This window comes from Pelodiscus sinensis, chromosome 6 (genome assembly GCF_049634645.1).
Source record: "Pelodiscus sinensis isolate JC-2024 chromosome 6, ASM4963464v1, whole genome shotgun sequence".
In the NCBI taxonomy this organism is placed as follows: domain Eukaryota; kingdom Metazoa; phylum Chordata; order Testudines; family Trionychidae; genus Pelodiscus; species Pelodiscus sinensis.
The window spans coordinates 28,560,392-28,581,562 of NC_134716.1; the positions used below are offsets into that span (position 1 = coordinate 28,560,392).

General features: G+C 41.7%; 1 protein-coding gene across 2 annotated transcripts in view; it reads right to left on the minus strand.

Annotated features, from left to right (window-relative positions):
• The window catches only part of RIC1 (RIC1 partner of RAB6A GEF complex), a 128,834-nt gene that overhangs the window by 66,999 nt on the left and 40,664 nt on the right, over nt 1–21,171 (minus strand). The window contains exons 4-7 of one of the 2 annotated variants that reach the window (XM_075931611.1): nt 9,953–10,060; nt 2,680–2,822; nt 2,302–2,435; nt 82–173 (exon numbers count right to left, since the gene is read on the minus strand). In XM_075931611.1, the coding sequence (XP_075787726.1) occupies nt 82–173; nt 2,302–2,435; nt 2,680–2,822; nt 9,953–10,060 (477 nt within the window). Of the gene's footprint in view, nt 1–81; nt 174–2,301; nt 2,439–2,679; nt 2,823–9,952; nt 10,061–21,171 lie in introns of both variants that reach the window. The other variant, XM_075931610.1, reaches the window with a different exon arrangement.

Below are 21,171 nucleotides of genomic sequence, written 5' to 3' on the forward strand. Positions count from 1 at the left end.
CTAAATATACAAAACTGTGTTTCATTTAAAAAAAAAACAACCTTCCACATCAGACCTTTAGAACAACAATATAGAACTTACTTGGCACATCCAAATGCCATTAATCTGTATTTGTTATTTACTGCCACACAAGTTCCATCACAAACATCTTGTGCCCAAACTCCATGGAGCTGCTGCAAGTGAAAAAAGGAGGCATCAAGAGATGTTACATATGCAGCACAGTAATTCATCTAAATCCCTCCATACATGGACCTCCCTCTGAATTTACAAATGTGACAAGGACCACAGAAGACAAGGGGTGTTCTGAGAATGGAGGAGGTACTGCTGCACTGGGCCAAAAGGAATTAATTACCCACCTTTTTAAAATTTTAAGATATCTCCTCTTTTTCAAACTACATTTATCTGTACATGATTTCTCTTTTGATGATATATTCTATAAGTCTGCCTTTTTAATTATAACAATGACTAATTATAAAACCATGTAACAAGAGCAGTTTGCTTCAAAAACTGACATAAGTCTCCATTGCAGGGTTGATATAAAATGTTATTAGGGCCAGTGCTTTTTTTTTTTTTGTAAAAAAAAAGTTTTCTCCGGGGGAAAAGTTGCTGAGCTTTGACTGGAGGTGCCAGTACTGTGTACCGGGCAATACCATCACAAAAAAAGCACTGATTAGGGCAGTGGTTCCCAACACAAGTGCCTGCAGGCGCCATGGCGTCTGCGGGGGCATTAATAATGGAGATTGCCTATCTCTTAGAACTGGAAGGGACCTTGAAAGGTCATTGAGTCCAGTCCCCTGCCTTCACAGCAGGACCAAGTACCATCCCTGACAAACTTTTGCCCCAAATCCCTAAATGGCCTCCACAAGGACTGAACTCACAACGCTGGGTTTAGCAGGCCAATGCTCAAACCACTGAGCTATCCTTCCCCCTTAAGGATTGAACTCACAACCTTGGGTTTAGCAGGCAAATGCTCAAACCACTGAGCTATCCTGGCCTGGCCCCAGGCATGTGGCGCATGCATGGTGCCGGAGCCGGCCCCAGGCGCGTGGCGCACGGTGAGTGCCGGCTCCGGGAGTGCCGCGAATTGGCCGCCCGCGCTGTGGTCACGCGGCGCTTGGGGGGGAGGAGGCACCGGCCCCGGGCACGCGGCGCTTGGGGGGGAGGGGGCGCCGGCCCCGGGCATGCGGCACTTGGGGGGGCACTGCCCCCAGGCGCACAAGTGTCCCTGCCCTCTGGCGCCCAGCAGGCGAACGGCCACGCCCCCTGGCGCCCGGCAACCTCTAATGATTGAGAACCACTGGATTAGGGTCATAAAATGAAAAAATGCCTTGAAATTATCTGGGTTACGGGCTTCAATTTAATGAGAAGTCTGATTAAACAAAACAGGTTTGTAACATTTATTGTAAATCATGTGCTTTTACGGTACTACATAAAAATAAGTAGAATGTACAAAGCAAGGACTCATGCAAGCAAAAAATTATGACCAAATCCAAGCTGGAACTGCTTGATCTAGGTCAGACTAAAAAAATAAGCTATATAAAATTCAGAAACCTGAAAAAGCTTTCTTAAGAGAATAAAGTTACATAAGGCAATTAACAGAACAAAGTTCAATATATTATTAAATATAAGCAATGAGCCCAAAACACCTGAACTTTAAGGGAAATTACTTTCCCCGTATTAGTAATTTGTAGGTTAAATTAAAAGTGAAGATAACCCACCTCAGAGAAGACCGTAATTCTCTAACAAATCATACCTATAAAAGTGACTGGCACCTCTCAAAGCACTTAAATCAGTAATTATGCAGAATATAACCTCTTTGAGGTATTGCACAGCTATGGAAACCACCCATTCTATTATTCCCTGTTTATAGCTGGTAACGGGAAACCAGTGGCAGAAATAGGAATAAAACTCCAGAACTAGGAACATAAACAGAGGGACAGATCCTGAGGTTGTATCAATTGTAAGAGGTCCACTGACTTCAAGACAAACATGACAATTTTCACCTGTTCTCTATCTATTTCCAGATCTCTTAGCATCCTGTTCTGTGCTTTCCCACATGGCCATACTTCCTGCCCTAAAAATAATTCAACTGATTTGTATGCATATCAGTAGCTTTATTTGTTCATATTATTAGCTCTATTAGTGGAAGTGGCTCTACAACTAATATTGAAGAATTTGGATAAACAGAAAGCACTAATTTAAAAAGGAAAAATTAACATCAAGAGAAAAGGAAAGAACAGTTGCAAAGTGTGAAACTATTATAAAGAAAAGTGTATTTTAAGAGCAGTAAATAAACCGTACCTCAGCAGTGAATCTACTTGATATTGGAGTAATGAAACCAACTCTGCCATCATTAAAAACAGCAGCAAACCCATCTAGTGTGGCACAATATTCCATATCTCTAATGTGTATATCTTCAAAGCCCAAGAACGAACCTGCTGATGGAACAAGAGCAATTGTTTAAGAACTGTCATCACAACTGTATTGCTAACCAGAGTTTACAATCTATCAAATGTTCTCTGTGCGTGGTAATCTCAGTACAAGCAGCTAGATTGTATTTACAGACAAAAAAACCTTCTCTTCAGTCGTTAGAGCAGAAAAAGATATTAGATTTAGATTTTTGGTGTAGACGGTATTTTTCCATTATATCTAACCAGTAAAGGAGGGATGGGAATGCACCTCGAGATGACTGCAGGTCCACAGAAAATGGTACTGTAGATAGGTTGATGGCCTTCCTTCCATTTGTCATGCCATCCCAGTGAATAAGATGGAGCAATCCATCAGCAGTAGCAACCAGTAGATCGTCCAGCATGGACTGCAAACTGAGGAAAAACAATTATTACTCTAGAGATGGCCTGTGTAAATCGAACTCAGAATTTTTAATGTAATAAACATCACTTTATAACACACTATAGATAAATAGATACCTGGAAAGTAAATTACTCTGTGGAAGAGTCAGTTTGCTGATAAAAAGTTTATCAGCTTATCAAGATATTCAACTAACAATGGAATTGACACTTCTCCAATAATTCAGAATTAATGAACACTAGATGGCGGAATTAACAGTGATAGTAATATGTGAACCCCCCATGAAGACTTTTCTTTGCAAAAGTGAAAGACACGTATACAAGTGGAAGTAACAACTACTTAATCCTACCAGATTATTAAAATTCATAGATTATAAAACCAGAAGGGACCACTGTGTTCATGTAGTCTGAGCTCCTGTTTAAGAAAGGAGTATTAAAAATGATGCATTCTGGGCAGCTTTATCTTCTGCAGGGCATCCTGGGTCCTGTCCCAATGCCCCACTTAGCATCCCAGTAACTACTGAGCTTGTGTGTGCATTTGGCACCATCTTTCACCGGCTTCAGTGCTGCACGCTCTGCCTCCGATGCATGCAGGAACAGATCTGCAGCTGTTCACAAAAATGCGAATAGCTCTCACTGGTATGTCATGAATGGTAGCTGTGTTATTCCTGAAGCGGCAAAAGGATGAGGAGTCCCAACAGCATTTGTATGACAAGATTTCTTGCTGCATTCATGAAGGTGCTTACCACAGTTGAACATTGATTTTGGGTTCAGGAAACAAGCACTGAGCGGTGGGATCACATTGTGAGGCAAGCCTGGGATGACGAGCCGTGGCTGCAGAACTTTTGCATGAGGAAAACTACTTTCATGGGAACTTGCCCCATCCTGCGGTGCAAAGAAACACAAATAAGAGCTGTCCTGCCGGTGGAGAAGCACGTGGTGATTGCACTGTGGAAGCAGGCTACTCCAGACAGCTTTTGCTTGGAGGCCAATCATTTTGGAGTGGGAGAGTCGACGGTTGGATTCATGCTGATGGAAGTGTGCAGGGCCATCAACTGCATCCTGCTCTTAAAGTCCTGACTCTGGACAACATGTGAAATTGTGGGTGGCTTTGCATGGATGGGCTTTCCAACTCCAGCAACGCAACAGATGTCATGCACATTCCAATTCTGGCACCAGATCAATCACCCTGCATCTACATGAACCACGGAGTTTTGCTCCATGGTGCCACAGGCACTTGCGGATCACGGTGGGTGCTTCGTAGACATTAACACAGGCTGGTCTGGAAAGGTGTATGATACACACATCTTTCAGAACTCTGGCCTGTTCAGGAAGCAGCAAGCAGGAACTTTCTTCCCAGGCTAGAAGATCATCGTGTGGGAAGTGGAAATGCCCACTGTGATCCTATGGATCAGTATAATCATTACCACTGCGATCCTTGGAGACCCAGCGTACCCCTTATTAGTGTGGTTCATAAAACCATGCAAGGGGAGCCTTAACATCAGCAAGGAGTGGTTCAACAACAGGCTAAACAGGTGCAGAATAACTGTGGAGTGTGCTTTCGACAGTTTGAAGGCCCGCTGGTGAGGTTTGTATGGGAAGCTGGACTTAGCCAATAGCATACTCATGGTTGTAGTTTCATGACAACCCTCTGTAACATTTGTGATGGGAAGGGTGAAAGCTTTACTCAGGGCTGGACTGCTACGGCACAGAGCTGAGAGGCCAAGTTTGAACAGCCCAAGACCAGGGCTATTAGAGGTACACAGCGCAGGGCCACAAGGTTTAGGGATGCCTTGGGGCAGCAATTTGATGCTGAAAGTCTGTAAAACTTGTTGCTATGTATGCGAGTAGAGTGGCTGCGTTGCCTGAGGAGTTACTCATTGGTCCATGCTCTGCACTTAGCATTATAGCGACAGTAGCTTTGCTGGAGTACACTTGCTTGTTAGCTTGCTTTCATGTAATGGAATAAAGGTTTTCTTGAAATATATGAATTTCATTTATTAAACAAAGTAAACATAGGACACCCATGAAGCATGAAACAAGTATCTGCAGTATGGGAGACAGGGAAGGAAGGAATGGGAGAGGCAGGTGAGACATGCCCCAAGAATTTCACAGGTTTGTATATGTCCAAAACTTATACAGCCACGCTGTCTGATGTGCTGTGCAAGGGGCAATACAGTGCACCTGTGGGAGTCTGCATGGGTAGAAGTTGAGGACCAACAGGGGAAACCCTTATAAAAACCTCATAGGGAAATCCCTTGAGGAAGCCAGGCAGAGTGCTAGGGAGCAGAGGGTTTCCATTCACACATGGCTGTACTATGTTCTGGGTAGGTGTGAATTGGGCAGAGCACTACGAGGGATGTGGGGAGCAAGCTAAATTTTTAGTCATGGCCATTCATATCCACAAATTGTGTTCACGCTGGAAGACATTTTGCTGCTTAGGGTGAGTGGGGAAGCAAAGGAGGATCTTTTACTCCACTATGGGTTCCGGCCTAGACCATATGTAACTTGTCTTTGCACAGAGATTGTCTTCCTCCCCACCCCCACCGCCCAATGGCACAGTAGCAAGGGAACATCAGCTTTCAGGGATCAAACACCAAGTTTGCTTTGCCAGCTAATCTGATAAGGGTGGTAAGAGCAGCTGCATGAAGCTTTCAATGAGGTCTGTAAGGCAGATTACCAAGATTGTATCAACAGCCTGCTTGCCATCTGACCAACCCTCTGTCTGTAGCAGCATCGTACAAAACAAAAAAAGCCGTATTTCTGTAACCCTCCTGCTCCCAGCAAGTTGCTTGAATGCTTCCCAACCCACTTACCACAGCTCGAGAGCTACAAGTGGCTCGCCTCTTCAGGGATACAAAACAGCTCCTGGCTGCAAACTTCTATGGATGCCAAAGTCCTCCTCTGGTTCTGGGTCCCTCTCCCCCTCAGCATATTCTGTCACATGCACTCTGTTTCCTCCTGTCTGGATCCACTATAGGATGCCACATTAGCCCCCGAGGTATCCATGGGGGTCTGCTGAGTGGAGGTGGAGTCATACCCAACTATATCATCCAGCTCTTCATAGTACCTGCAGGTCGTGGGCACAGCACCGGAGTGGCAGTTTGCTTCCCGAGACTTATGGTAGGTATTTCACAGCTCTCTCCTTCACTTTGACTCTGCACTATAGTGCATCCTGGTCATGACCTCCTTTGGTCTTGCATCTAGAAATGAGCCTGTAGATATAATGCCTATGGCTGGAGTGCAGTCAGGACTAGACAGCCTCCTCTCCCCAAATGCAGATGAAGTCTAGCACCTTGCTATGGCTCCAAGCAGGGGGATCGCCTGATGTGTGAAGCGGGTCCAGTCAGCTCAAGAGATGTGCTGAGAACACACCATGCATCGCAGAACAATCAGAAAGGGGACTTCCAAATTTCAAAAAGAATGCAAGGACAGGTCTGAGGGTTGGTTACCTGGTTGGTCACCTGAGAGTAGGGTAGTCAAGTTGACCAGATGACCAGAGACACAAGAACAGGAATCACGAAAAAAATGCCAGAGGGCAGTCAGGACATAGTACTTCATCATGATGTCTACAGTGGCACCCCAGAACAATATCCAGAGCACGGCAAGCTCTAAGCTTCTCACAGAGGTAGTTAGTGCCTTGCTAGCGTGGACACTATGAAAGTTATAGTGACGGGGGCTGATTTTCTATGCAGCAACTTGCCAGGGTAGACTTGGCCTGAGACCGACAATCTAGTGGCCACAGTGAAAATTACCTGTTGTTTCTGTAGCCCTCCCAAAAGCCAGGTCTCCCTAAGACCTGTCTGCTATATTATGCACTATACTGAATTTTACTTACTTTTTACTTAATTTTTTTAAACACAACTTTGGGTCTCACTTGTGTTACACTTTCTTTGCCTATCTGGCTTCAGTTCAGTTTCTTTCCACTCTCCTCAAGTAATTTTCAGTATTCTCTCTCCTTTCTTCCCTTCCTTTTTTCACTCCGTATCATTTTCCCCCTCAACACCATGTTTCCTATTTCCTCCCTATAATCTCTCCCCATTTCCCCATTCCTCATCCCATATTAAGGTACCTGATAAAATTCCTAATTCCTTTGTAGAAGGATAAAAATGAAGGTGAGCGCCTTTTTGGATGGATGGATTTAGGAATTTTACCAGGTGCTTAAATAGCAAGAGGCTACTAGATCAAAGGTCAGAAAAATTTGGAGGAGTGCTCTCACAGTCAACACCCATCCGATGAGAAATCTTCTGCTGGAAAAATGGACAATACAGATTACATAACTAAAATTTGGGATTTTCTGGTCCGGAAACATTTGTGGTCTGGTACGTTGATGTTCCAAGATCAGAGTTCCAACATGCTGCAGGGAGGTAGGGGCCCCGAAAGCCAGCATGCAGCTCAGCTGGGCTGCAAGGGGGTGCAGAAAGCTGGCACGCAGCTCAGCTCGGCTGTGGAAGCTGTTGCACAGCTCAGCTAGGCTATGGGGGAGCAACGAAGCCTGGGGCACCAGCAGCAGAGGGCCTGAAATAACCTGCCCTGGTCCAGAAAAATCTCTCATCCAGGACCAAACAGGTCCAACCTGTCCCAGGATTCTGTCCCAAGGTGCTCTTGACTTGTTAGGCAAATGTAGGTGTTTGATAAAGCTGAGTGTCCATCCCTCCAGAAACTCCGGATTGCAAAAGTAGGAAGAGAAATATTTGCTACACTATATCTCTCCTAGCCTCCATTCCTAGCCTCCTACATACTTAGTGTTTCTCTTTTCTGCTACTGTTCTGTAAACTTGTACTGTAGCAGAGTGAAGGTGACTAAATTCTTACCCAATTCACTACTGCTCACACAATACTGAATGACAGCAGTTAAACTCTGGCCAATATGCACTCTGTTTCAGCTTTGCAAAGCTCTGATTCAGACATAACAGCTTTCTGCATGCAGACACAGGAAGACATTTTATCAGTGTATACTCTGGTTATGCTGCGTGTTTAACAATCAACAGCCTAGAACCTTAAATTTTCTCAAATGAAGACCTAAAATCTGCATAAATCGATGGAGCCCCAGAAATATTCCTTCTAATTATGGATTTAACATATCATTCCCCCCTCATAAATGCAAAAATTCACTTAAGATGTTTATTTTCTCTCAAACAAAATATTTTACATGCCATCTAAAACCAGTGCCAAATTTTACATAGAAGCACACACGCCAAATTCACAATTTAAACTGTATATTGAAGTCACTGAAATAATCCTTTCCTGATTTATTCTGATTTCTAAGGTTATTTGAGTTTCACAATCATGTGTATTAAAATTACTTTAACGTTGCATATTGGAATGTGTAATACACAGACAACATAAGAATGGCCAAACTGGATCAGACCAAAGATCCATCTAGCCCTGTATCTAGTCTTTTGACTGGCCAATGCCAGGTGCCCCACAGGAGAATGAACAGAACAGGTCATCATCAGGTGGTCCCTCTGCTGTCACCCATTCCCAGCTTCTGACAGAGGCTAGGGACACCACTCCTACCCATCCTGGCTAAGAACCACTGATGGACCTAACCTCCATGAATTTATCTAGTCCTTACTATACTTTAAAATAGTTTTTCCTGTGGGACAACAGAGTGACGTCATCACATCAACTGCATCCCACGGGAACATGCCCCATCCATCCCCAAAGCCCACATGGAAGGTTGGGGCTACTTATGGTCCCAGCCCTCCCCTTCCCAGCAGGAGGGAAAGCCGGTCTCGGGGCACCATAGGTCGGGTCTAGGCCCTCCTGGTGTGCGGGGGCAGGGGGGGGGAAGGTAAAGAGACAGACACCTGGCATGCAATGCCACCCTGCCATTGCAGTAAGTTAGGTCGCAATGGGGAGGGACAAGGGGGCCCTGGCAGGCGGGGGGGCGGGGAGAGAGAAATGGGGCCTGGTAGATGAGAAAGGAACCTGTGCTGGTGTGGCCACAGCCCAGTCCTTCCCAGTGGCAGGAGGGAAGGAAGGAAAGCCGGAGGTAGCTTTGCGGGAACTCAGGTGGGGAGAGACAGGGGCACATGAGAGCCACGTGACCTCTCAGCTGGAGAGTGGGGGGCATGTGGGAGCTGCAGAGCCTAGGGGCTTGGATTGGAGGGCGGAGGGCACACAGGACACATGCAGCATCCCCAGAGGGAAGAGGGACACATGGGAACTAAACAGACTTGTTCCTCGCTGGAGGGAGGCTGGAGCCACACTCCCTTTCCCCTCCCTGCCAGAGGGAAAGAGCCAAGCGCTGAAACCTCTCCCCCACCCCCACACCAGAGGGAGAGAGCTGGGACAAAACAAACCCCCGCTAGGGTTGCCAGATGGCCTCCCAAAAAATACCGAACACATGGACTAAAAATTTGTTGGGGGGAGGGGAGGAAGTCCCAGCCACTCCCTTGCCCCCGCCAGGCTTTTGCACACTACCACAGGCTCCCAGTGCCAATCGTGGCCCCGCCTCCCAGCCACTCCTCCCATCCCCACAAGGCTTCTGTCTGGCACCCAGCCGGAAAAACAGAAAATACCGGACATTGCACATGTCCGGTATTTTCTGAATTTTTCTTTTTTTTTTTTTTTTAAACCAGACAGAGGGTGCAAAAACTGGACTGTCTGGTAGAATACCGGACATCTGGCAACCCTACCCCCCCGCCTCGGATGGAAAGAGTTGTGCCAGCTTCAGTCCAGCCCACCCGCTGCCCTCTGATGGCTGGTGGGGGGAGAGCTGGGCCAGCCATGGCCTCGATCCAACCCATGCCCGCACACCCCCGAATGTCTGGAGGAGGGGAGAGCCAAGGCTGCTATGCCTCAACCTGGTCCTCCCCAGCACCCGGGACAAGAGCCAGGGTTGCTTACCCTTGGAGATGGCGAGCGAGGCGAGCAGGGACCTTTTTAAACCCTATTTAAGTCCTGGTCTTCACAACACCCTTTGGCAAGGAATTCCACAAGTTGACTGTGAACAGTGTAAAGAAATACTTTCTTTTGTTTGAAACCTGCTACTTATTAATTTCATTTGGTGACCCCTTCGTCCTTGTGTTATGGAAGCAAGTAAATTATTTTTCCTTATTTATTTTCTCCACACTGGTCATGATTTTACAGACCTCTATCATATCACTTCTCAGACAGGCATATGATTATATACTACACCTTGTGATAGATGCTTGCAAATCGAGCACTTTCTTCATCTCTAAATTTAATGAAGGAGCACATTGCTCTTCCTTATAACGTGGTGTCCCCTTCGTATGTGGGCTTCCTCTAAAAGAAAAATCAAACATTAAATTGAAATTGAGTCTCAAGTGGTAATGATTATACAGATGCACATATTTCACTGTTTTTCTCTTCAGTTATGCCTGCAGATGCGTATTTAAGAATAACTGACACTGGCAAAGTTAAGTATTTTGAGTGCAATTTTGACACCTTCACCTTAGATTTATTCTTAGTCATAGGATACAATGACTGGATACCTATAATCCAATCTGATTATTAGAAATATAATTGCGCTGATAATTTTAATGAATAACCATAGTATTTGTTGGAAGTGCCTGAATGCTTTATATTAGTAATTATGTGACCATACATTGTGTTCATTACTTGTGTCAATTTTGATTTAGTGTTTATTACACTTTATGGTATAACACACACAATGCTGGATATTTTATAACATTAATGGCATCTATTTTATGAAGCTTCTCTAAAGCAGTGTCTCAACTTTTTTTTTTTTATAAAGTACCCCCTTTAAAAAAATACTATAAGTACCCACAGTACCTACAGTTTTCAGACACAATTTTTTTCTACCATTGCAACACATTTGTTTAAACAACTTAATTGTAGCCAGGCGGGCAATTCAATTTTTGGGTGTAAAAAGTACAAAAATAATAAAGCACTGTAAAACAGAAAAATTCAGTTTTCTGCAAATTTCAGTTATATTGATGTACTCCCCAGACTTCTCTCAAGCACCCCTAAGGGTACTTGGTGCCACTAGTTGAGAAACACTACTCTAAAGTTGACTTATTTTTTCTGAGAGGGATTCTGAACAAAGCAGTTTTGCAAACAATAACTTCTTAGCAAGTCTTATGTATTACAGAGGTTAACACGTTAACAAGATACAAGCATTTCAGAGGAGTCAACATTTATACCAACATTAATTCTCCTGCACACCAGAGGAAAACATTTACTACGGCACACATGGTAAAATGTGAGGCATAAAGGTCCCACAGGGCACATCTAAACTACAGAGCTTTTCAAAGGAACGTGTTTGCTTTTCCGAAAATTTTTTTGGAAAACAGCTGCGTTTTTTGGCATCCCTGTAAACCTTGTTCTATGAGGAAGAAGGGATGTTCCAAAGGAGGGTTTTTTCCCTGACATTTGGCCCCGTGTAGATGAGCCAAATGTTGGAAAAGCCTCTTTTGGAAGAAAAAGGGAAAAATATATGCAAATTAGGTTCGCAATTTGTGTTTCTTCCTCCAGCTTTTCTTTGTAGTGTAGACATAGCCACAATGAGCCAGTGACAAAACTAGGGTTAGAATAAAGCAATCCAACTACCAGTCCCCTGCTTTACCCAGCAGATCTGGTCTAGGACCCTTCAGATGTGAAATGTTTTATCAAAACTTTTTTCCCCAAGTTTCATATCCCTAATTTTTCCCTTCTAGCCATACACTTGCAGTTTTTCAATCTGAACTCAATCCTGTTGAAATGCAACACAAAAATGCTATAATTTTCATACTAAAACCACTATATTGCAGGAGCACATCTACAAATCATCCAAAATCCAGTTTTGCCAACCTAGCACAAAAGAAACTCATTCAAGTATGGCCACATGTTGGTAAATTTATAGTTGTGTGTTTATGAACACAAAATTCTACAGAAAAAAATAACTCCAGGTTTGTCTGAAAAAAGTCACAAGAAGAAAAAAATTTGTCAGACAAGATTAACATTTCAACAACCACCTAAACTTAACCCCACTGCCTAAATATTGCAGAACACATTGTCCTTTGGGTGCAATTCTCTATTACCAGCGTCTCTGGAATCACTCCACAGCTTTTGTTAATAAACATTAGAAAGGAACATGCTATGTTTTAATACATGAAAATAGCGAATATGGCATAAATACAGTCAACTGTGAATCTGAGGCTGTCATTCCATTGCTTGTTCCTGTAATTGTCAACTCAAAGGATGCAGCTCTACACTAGTCTCCCAATGGCAGAGTTACATCTATAGCAGCGGCTCAACCAGGGGTACGCAAAACTCATGAGGTATTTTGTATTTTTGTTTGATTTTGTAAACAAGTGAGGTGGAATTTGGGTTATTCTAGAGAATAAACAAAATCCTAAAAGGGATACAATGCAGTAGCTGGAAAGGTCAAGAGGTATTTAACTATAGGTAAATGGGAAATTTCAGGGAAATTCTAGTATACACACTTCCTGTTTCTACGTATATAAAGTCTTTTGCAGCCTTCATTGAAGAAGCATTAAATGGAAATGCTGACATCTGGAGCTAGTTAATATGAATACAGCGTTTCTGCAGAATAGCAGCTCTCTCTTGGAAGACAATAAAATGATTTTGATTAAAAGAAAAAAAAACACTGAAAACATCAGTGCTTGCTGGAAATGGAACACCAAATCTCAGCCTGTATATGCAGACATAGCTCCTAAAAGGAAGGAACAGAAATCACGTAAGCCACAGAACATCATTTTCAAAGAGAGAAATGATAACTGGTAAATGATCATTTTGAACGATATTTACCACTAGTGCCACTATTCTATTCAACACTAATTACTGTTAATTAATTACTGCTGATTGCAGTTCGATGAATTAAAAATGTTTTATAAGTGTTTTTAAGTAAATATTGTAATGTCTTTCCCTGTTCACTGAAGAAATTTAATTTCTATTACATGTCAGATTCTCTGGCTTAAAAGATAAACATTCAGTCTTGTGTAATATGAATGCAGTTTAAGAAAGTGTATTATAACATGCTCAGAAATGGTACACATTTTCATGAGTCGGTTTTACTATTTAAATCACTTTGACCTTTAAACCATGAATGCATGCTGCTGACAGAAGCAGGAAGGAATGTTCTGCGTTGCCACATCAGCAGCTACTGCAACTTCTATTCAAATACTAAATAACAGTGATATATCACACAAGCACTTAAGAGGAATGAAAACATTTTCCAGAAGTCAAAGAACTTGCCGCTTATGAACACATTTTCTACAAAACTCTACTTGCGTTACATTGCAGGAAAAAACTTCTTGCTGGAGAAATGTGTTAATGGTTTTTTGTGGTTGATTATTCAAATAGTGACTGTGCTGGATGACTGAAGGCATGGCAGAATTATATCATCATAGATGAAAGAAATAAAGTTGGTTTTATTTACTTTTAAAAACTTCTGATTTTTGTTTTTGTTATTTAGTACATATGAAGTACAGAATCATAGCCATGTAAGACTGGAAGGGCTCTCCAGATATTATTCAGTGGAGTCCTCTCCCTGTGCTGAGCCAGGAACAAGTACATCTCCTACCTAGACCAACCCAAACAGGGGTTTGTCTAACCCATTCTTAAAAACTTCCAAAGAAGAGGAAACAACCTCCTCTAAGTGTAGTAAGATATCAAAATACATTACTGTAGCTAAAAAGTTTCTCCTAATATCAAATCTAAAACTTCCTTGGTGCAAATTAAGATTACTTCCTGACCTACCTTCAGTAGATATGGAGAACCACAGATCACCACCCTCTTTATAAGAACATAAAAATGGCCATACTGGGTCAGACCAAAGGTCCATCTAAGCCCAGTATCCTGTCTTCTGACAGTGGCCAATACCTGATGCCCCAGAGGGAGGGAACATATAACAGCTCTTAACATATCTGAAGACTTATCAGGTCTTTTTCCTCATCCCAGTCTTTTCTCAAGACTAAACACTTTCAAATTTAGGTTCATTTTATTTTATAAATCTTTCCTAAATTTTGCTGGTCTCCACCCCAGAGAACCATTGTGCTGCCCCAGCAATGAGAGATGAGGAATCCTCCCTTAAAGTGGAGGAGGAGAAGAAGCCATGTACCCCAAGACTGGGAGGTTTGTAGCCACCACTCCTAGGAGGAAATGTAGGGTAGTGGTGGTTGGACACACTTCTGAGGGGAGTAGACACACCCATCTGTTGCCCTGACATGGCATCCTGGGAGGTATGTTGACTGCTGGGGCCTGTATCTGAGACATTATGGAAGGATGTCAGGGATAATCCCAGAGCTCTAGCTACACCACCATGCTAGTCATCCATGTGGGTACTAATGATAGTGGAACCCCCCTCTGTAGATCAGAACTGACCACAGGCCACTGGGAGTATGGGTGAAGGAGGTCATAGTACAGATAGTATTCTTTTTTATCCTTCCAGTCAAGGGCAGAGGCCCAAGCACAGACAGGTACATCCTGGAGATGAAGGCCTGGCTGCAAAGGTAGTGTTGCCATCATCACAGGGTCTACCACAGGCCACCAAACCAGAAAGAAGAGGAGATGAGGATTTTTTAAAAACAACAAAATCATCCAAAGCAAGGGAATTCGTGGTGATGGGGGACTTCAACTACACAGACCTCAGTTGAAAAAAACAACACAACAGGGCACATTATCCAACAAGTTCTTGGAATGTATTGGAGACTATTTCAGAAGGTGAAGAAAGTTACTAAGGGAGACGCTGTTATATATTTGATTTTGACAAATAAGGAGGAACTTGTTGAGAATTTGCAAGTCGAAGGCAGCTTGGGCGAAAGTAAAATATAAAGTGTTCATAATTCTAAGGAAAGGTAGAAAGAGAACAACAAAATGAAGAGAATGGATTTCAAGAAGACAGACTTTAGCAAACTCAGAGTTGGTCAGTAAGATCCCATGGGAAGCAACTCTAAGAGGAAAAGACTGGAAAAAAAGTTGGCAATTTTTCCAAGAGACATTATTGAGTCACCAAAACAAACTATTGCACTGTGTAGGAAACAGGAAGTATGGCAAGAGACCACCTAGTTTATCCAGGAGATCTCGAATGATCTAATAAAAGGACTCTTACAAAAAGTAGAAACTAGGCCAAATTACAAAAGATTAATTTAAACAAATAAAACAAGTATGTAGGGGTAAAATTAGAAAGGCCAAGGCATAAAACAAGCTCAAACTAGTTAAGAGACAGAAAGGGTAACAAGAATATGTTCTACAAATATATTAGAAACAAGAAGACAACCAAAGTCAGGGTAGGCCCATTACTCAATGGAAGAGGGCAAAACAACAGAAAATGTGGAAATGACACAGGAGCTTAATAAACTTTGTTATGGTTTTCACCAAGAAGGCTGGTGGCAATCGAACACCTAAATACCAGTAAAAATGGAGTAGGTTCAGAAGCTAAAATGTGGGGGGGGGAGAAAGCTAAACACTACCTTAGATAACTTAGATGTCTTCAAGTCACCAGAGCCTGATGAAATGCATGCTAAAATACTCTCAAGGGGCTGACTGAGGAGATATCTGAGCCATTAAGCTCTTATCTTTGAAGGCACGGAAGACAGGAGAGATTCCAGAGGACTGGAAAAGGGAAAATATAGTGGCCATCTATAAAAAAGGAAATAAGGGCATCTGAGGGAATTACAGACCTGTAACAGGAAAGATAATGGAACAAATAATTAAGGAATCAATTTTCAAAAATCTAGAAGGTAGTAAGAAATAGTGGATGGATGGATGGATTTGTCAAGAATAAATAAGAGCCAAAGAAAGCTATCAGGTTGTTTTGACATGTCTAGACTACATCCCTCTAACAGAGGGATGTAAATTAGACACTTTGAATCTGCAAATGAAGTGGGGATTTGAATTTCTCATGCTTCATTTGCATAATTGCATTGGAGCTTTTTTGAAAAAGTACCATTTCGAGAGAAACTGCGGTCTAGACACAGTTCTTTTGAAAACAGCAGGCTTTTTCGAAAGATCCTGTTCTCCTCAAAAACTGAAACTGGTCAATGCAAACTAAGAGATCTTGCTGAGGGGAGCAGGAGCAGCATGCAAAGCCTCCCTCCTCTCTTCCCAGCCATCCATAGTGGAAAGCAGCCAGCTGTTTAAAGTATGAGCTGCTCTCTGCCTAAGGGTCCTGGTGAGATGGCCACAGGCCAGATCCAACCCACTGACTGCCTCTTGTCCATCCCTGAACCAAGGTAAGTTCTTTATGGTTATTATATATCTAACAAACATATTCCAAATTATGACATTCATATTTTAATAAAATTTTAAGTAGGCGTAAACCTGCTCAATTGCTAAACCTCTTCTCTCTCAAAATCTCACATACGTCTTAATCTTTTCCCATTCCAACCTCATTTCTTGCAGGTCAGCAACACAGTTCTCCTCAGACTAATACATTCATTTCTATTGAGTATCTGAACAATGCAGTTATAACCTGTAAACAAGGGCAGGAAATCTAAACAATAATAAACACAAATTTGTTACAGGACTTGCACAATTAAGAGGTTTACCTGCATATAAGTAGGGAAAGAGGTATGAGAGGAAGCATGAAGTAGCACTCCTACTGAAATAAATGGCTTTAATAAAAAAAAAACTGATGCAGAGATGAATGAGGGGAGGGAATAGGGAATTTGTTTTCTTTTTAATAAAAAATGCTGTTTTAGTCTAAGGTAGCAAAAGCACTGGGCTAACAAATATGTGTTCCACTTCACTGGAAATGTCTGTACTCTGTTCCTAAAACATAAGATGAACAAATTAAGGGGATAAAGCAGAGTAATAATCTAGTAGAATTTAGAGTGGGAGGTGAAGGAGTATGAAAACCTCCATATAAAAAAAAAAACCTTAATACCTGTCATTTCATACACTCTGCTCCACTCCAAAGGCAAAATAATCCACCCTTCAGAAGTAGTAGCTGTTGGGGTTTTTTTTGTTTGGTTGGTTTTTTAAAGAATGAGCCTCCTGTGATAAGTCAATGCTAGAAAAATGATTAAGCAATATTCAGAAACTAGGTAAATTCCAACAAAGGCAGAACATTAACATTCCTTTTCATTTGGTGATGCTAATATTTTAACAGAGTTCTCGTGAATCTCTGCTAGCCCAGTACGTAAATTAAGATGTGGACAATGACACAGTGATTTCTTTTTTTACTGAAGAGATTAAGGATGTAAAAAGGTTAACTGGTTCAACCAGAGCAGCTCCCTGCCACTAACTGGTTAAGCAATTGCTATTAAATCGTTTAACTGGTTAACTTTTTCCCTACATATTTACGTCTCTAGAAGAGATATGGGTAATGTATAGCAAAAATCCAAAACCCTGTTGCATAAAACTTCCACATCTAGTCTAGCTTGCTACAGAAATACAGCTCCTTTCCAGCCTCAATTCAGCCCTGGAATCTGCATCCTGACAAGATATTTTTGTGGTATTTACAAGACTGTTGAACATTAAATAGTGACATTATTAGTTAACCAACATCAAGTATTGTGCTATGAGAAGACATTGGAGGTCACAACATTCTACTGCAGAAGCTACTAAAGGGTTCATAAAGGTGAGCTACAAATTTTTTTCAATGTGTATATTTTTTTGCTTCTTTGTATTTTGAGACACAGACCTGAAATGATTGCCCTTTGCCATCCCACTATATGTGTCCCATTTTTCTCAAATTATTTTCATCTTATAAATATTAAGAAAAAATGTGGGGTCTTTTCTGGTGTTCCTGTAGTAGGTCTCAAATGTTTATTGTGAATTTACACCTTAGTTGAAAAATTAATATTTGAATGACACAAGCAGCACTATACAGCATTTTAAAAATATAAAGGTATTTGTACAGGCCATCCCTTATAAATCCAAGATACATTTAAAAAAACTTGAACTTGTGGCAAAACAACTTAAAGTGGGAATTTTCCCCCGCATCTCACACACACACACACACACACACACCTGACTTCCATTTGTGCAAATTGGGGGTGGGCGGTTACACCACTTAAGAGCAGGGAATGGGAGGACTTTTAATGCATCAGTTCCTACAAGTGTCAATGACTTTAGTGCAGAACTGATGTATATGGGTGTGACTTATAGCAGGACGTCCTGTATCAGAAAGGGTGAGCACAGAGTAACGTTCAAGAATCACTGATAATTTATGGGCCTGTAATTAAGTGAAGGGAACTATGGAAGCCATATGGAATTTATTATTTTAAAACTAGCTCACATAAAATGGACAGATTCCTTTTTAGGGAAGCTGGCTGAGGGATTGTCGTAAACAAACGCAGAGTACGAGCACTGAATAGGGGTAGATCTAGATGTCAGAAGGCAGCAAAACAAGTTTTAACAATTCAAATTCCATAACCGTCAAATCACTGTTGGGCCACAGATGCTCGACCCAATTTATGCAAGAACATGCAAAGAATTGCTCTTAGTAGGCTAACTAGCAAATACCTGCAGAAAAACAAATGCATCTCCAACATGAAAGACTAAATCTTTATGATTTTGCAATTCACGGAATGTTTTCTGTATGCCAAAACATGTCCTTGCCACAACATCTTTGCAACTTAGCTTGATGCTTCAGACATTAAAAACTATGTTCAGAAATAGGTATTACAAATAAAGCAATCACATCATAGCATCATGTAATTTGCTTATGTAACATGTGAAGACAAATCTCCACCCAATCACTTGTGATGCGTCTGCTACTGACAAAAAACTCCAAAGGGTCAATTCGTGTAAGACTGATTCTGGCTGCACTGACAATGAAAACATTTTAGATGAAATGTGTGATGATGATTCAGTGTCTGGTCAGCAGAGACCTTGCATAAGTATTTTGTAGAGTCACATTTTAATGCAGTTTTCACTGGTGTGTCTATATTAGAAAAGTTACTCTTTGCCACTTCACTGTCTAGCATGTTTTCGATAAAAAGATTTAAAAATTGTTTGGCCTTAACTCTGACTAAAACAGGGTCAATCCAATTGAAACAATGCCAGACAAGGTTACTGCCTAGACTTAATTATCTTCAAAAGCTGTTTTAACCAAATGGTATCCAGTCCACAATACAGGCAAAACCATGGTTGGAAGCATTTAACAGTGAATTCTTAGAGGTCTTTTCTAGAATAGGTGGTTGACATAGGATGCCACCTCTAATGCTGAGTCAGTATGAACTGGATTTGACTTTAGATTAAGGGAAATGTACCATCAACAAGCATATTTCAGCAAATGCTGAAAATTAATTTACGTTGTAGCTTCCTTAGACCAAGCTCACTAACACACCAAAGATTCCCTGTGTTTCTCCATTCCACTCCACAAACTCCCTAGAAGCCACTCTCCCATTCGCTTTATTTCATGGACATCCCTGTCAAACTCCCACACCCCCCAACAATCCACTCCTGCATGCACCTCATTCCCAGGTTTGTGCCCCATCCATACTAAATTCCTGTATTCTCTGCCTCTATGAGAGTAGTTCTGTGTGCACCCCCTTGTCTGTGAACTCCCCTCCCCCACTCACAGGAAGGGTTCTATCAGTCATCACACACATACCCTTCATGCTAGAGTTCTCTCATCTCTATCATGAGGGACTACATGTGCTTGCATTCCCCTTCAATGGCAGGGGTGTGTGTGTCCACATTACTCTTCATGGAAGGGGCTCTGTCGACCACTCATTACCTCTCAATTCTCCCTGCTATGGGTTCTACATGTCGACTTACTAGGGTCTACCATTCTCATCCCCATGTCACAATAGTTTGTGCACATCCCTATTCGCCTACCCACCTGACCTGAATTCATTCAGGATGTAGACATGTTAAACTCTATTGAGAGGAAGAGTAGAGGTGAGATAGGGGCTGTATTACAATGGGAATGTGTTAATAGGTATCAGCTAATTATTTAATGTACAGCCAGTAGAGAAGATGCTTGACACTCCAGATGTGCTGAACTGATGGCAGGAGAGCCCTACGGGACCGTTTACCAACTTTTGTTAACTTGATATCCAAATCAGTAAGATGCTGACCACAGATGTCAAGAACATTCTCTGAAAGTTTGGGAGTGATTATATGTTGTGTTCAAAAGATTCCACAATGCATACAAGCAAATACCATCAAGTTGAGTGTACAGACTCGCCAGCTCAAGCAATTAGTTTCATTGATTAACATCCATGTATACATCTTTTTGGACCATTATGTGCTAGCAAATACTGTCCTAATATAACTCCACTGCAGCCAACAAAATAAGGTGTAACTGACTAATTTTGCACATAATATAAAGTTGGCCAATGGAGAACAGAAACCCATCTGAACCATACAGCTAAATCATAGCCTGGTATCAAATTTATTTCCCTCCAAAGATGCTTTGACAAAAGTTATGAAGTATTCAAATAACTACATACCACTTCATTCATTGGATATACACACTGATATTCTATGGTCTGAAAAATCAAACCTCTTATCATATTATCCTTATCCTACTGAATCAGAAATTTTTTTGATAAAAGATAATCGCTATATGCCTAATCTTCCTTTAAAAACAGTAGTGGTGGGTAAAATTTCTCAACCAGGGGTCCATGTTCACCTGGAGGGCCACAAGCAGGTTCCAGGGAGCCGTCAGGCAGGGCCAGTATGAGATTTGCTGGGATGAAAGCCCAATACTCCCAGCCCTGCCATCTGCGGCTGATGCCCCAACTGCCCTGTTTGCTACTCATTAATATTGGCCTGACTTCTATAGTCAGAAAAAAGTTATTGTAGCACTGGTAGGCCATGGAGTTTTTAAAGCATATTGTGGAGGGTCTGAAAGAAAAGGACTGAAAATCCCTGCTATAGATATGTTCTGTATTTAAATCAGAATATAGATATAAACATTAATTTACAAAAGTCCTTCATGATTTCCATAAAAGGTGCCTCAACCATTTACTGTTAACAGGTTTTATCCTCCTTCCATCAAAGTTCTTTAAAAAAAGTGTTCCATGCCAGTGAAATTAACACACACACACACACACACACACACACACACACGGAACACAAGCATCCCACCTTTTCATAAAATATTGAAAGTTCTTATGCTGGTCAGCTACAAATCTCATCAGCTGAATTTGTTTTTAGCATTAAAAGACAACATTCTTACACTGGTATGTTTTCTGATGGGATTTATGTGCTTGTGTCAGTAGGTAGAGAAGAAAGGGAAGGAACTTTTACCATGATTTTTAAAAAGAATTATGCAACACAAGGTCTGCTGAACATTTCTGAAGCGTCTGACATTCAGAAATAGTAAGAAGTTAATCCATTCCACTCTCATCATTCAGGTTTCTGTAGTCAAAAAGCATTACCAGTCATAAACAAGCCATGCTTCCAAACGGACCTCAAAGAAAGAGGAAATTGTAGGCATAATATTAAAAAAGTAACACCATCATATTAATCAC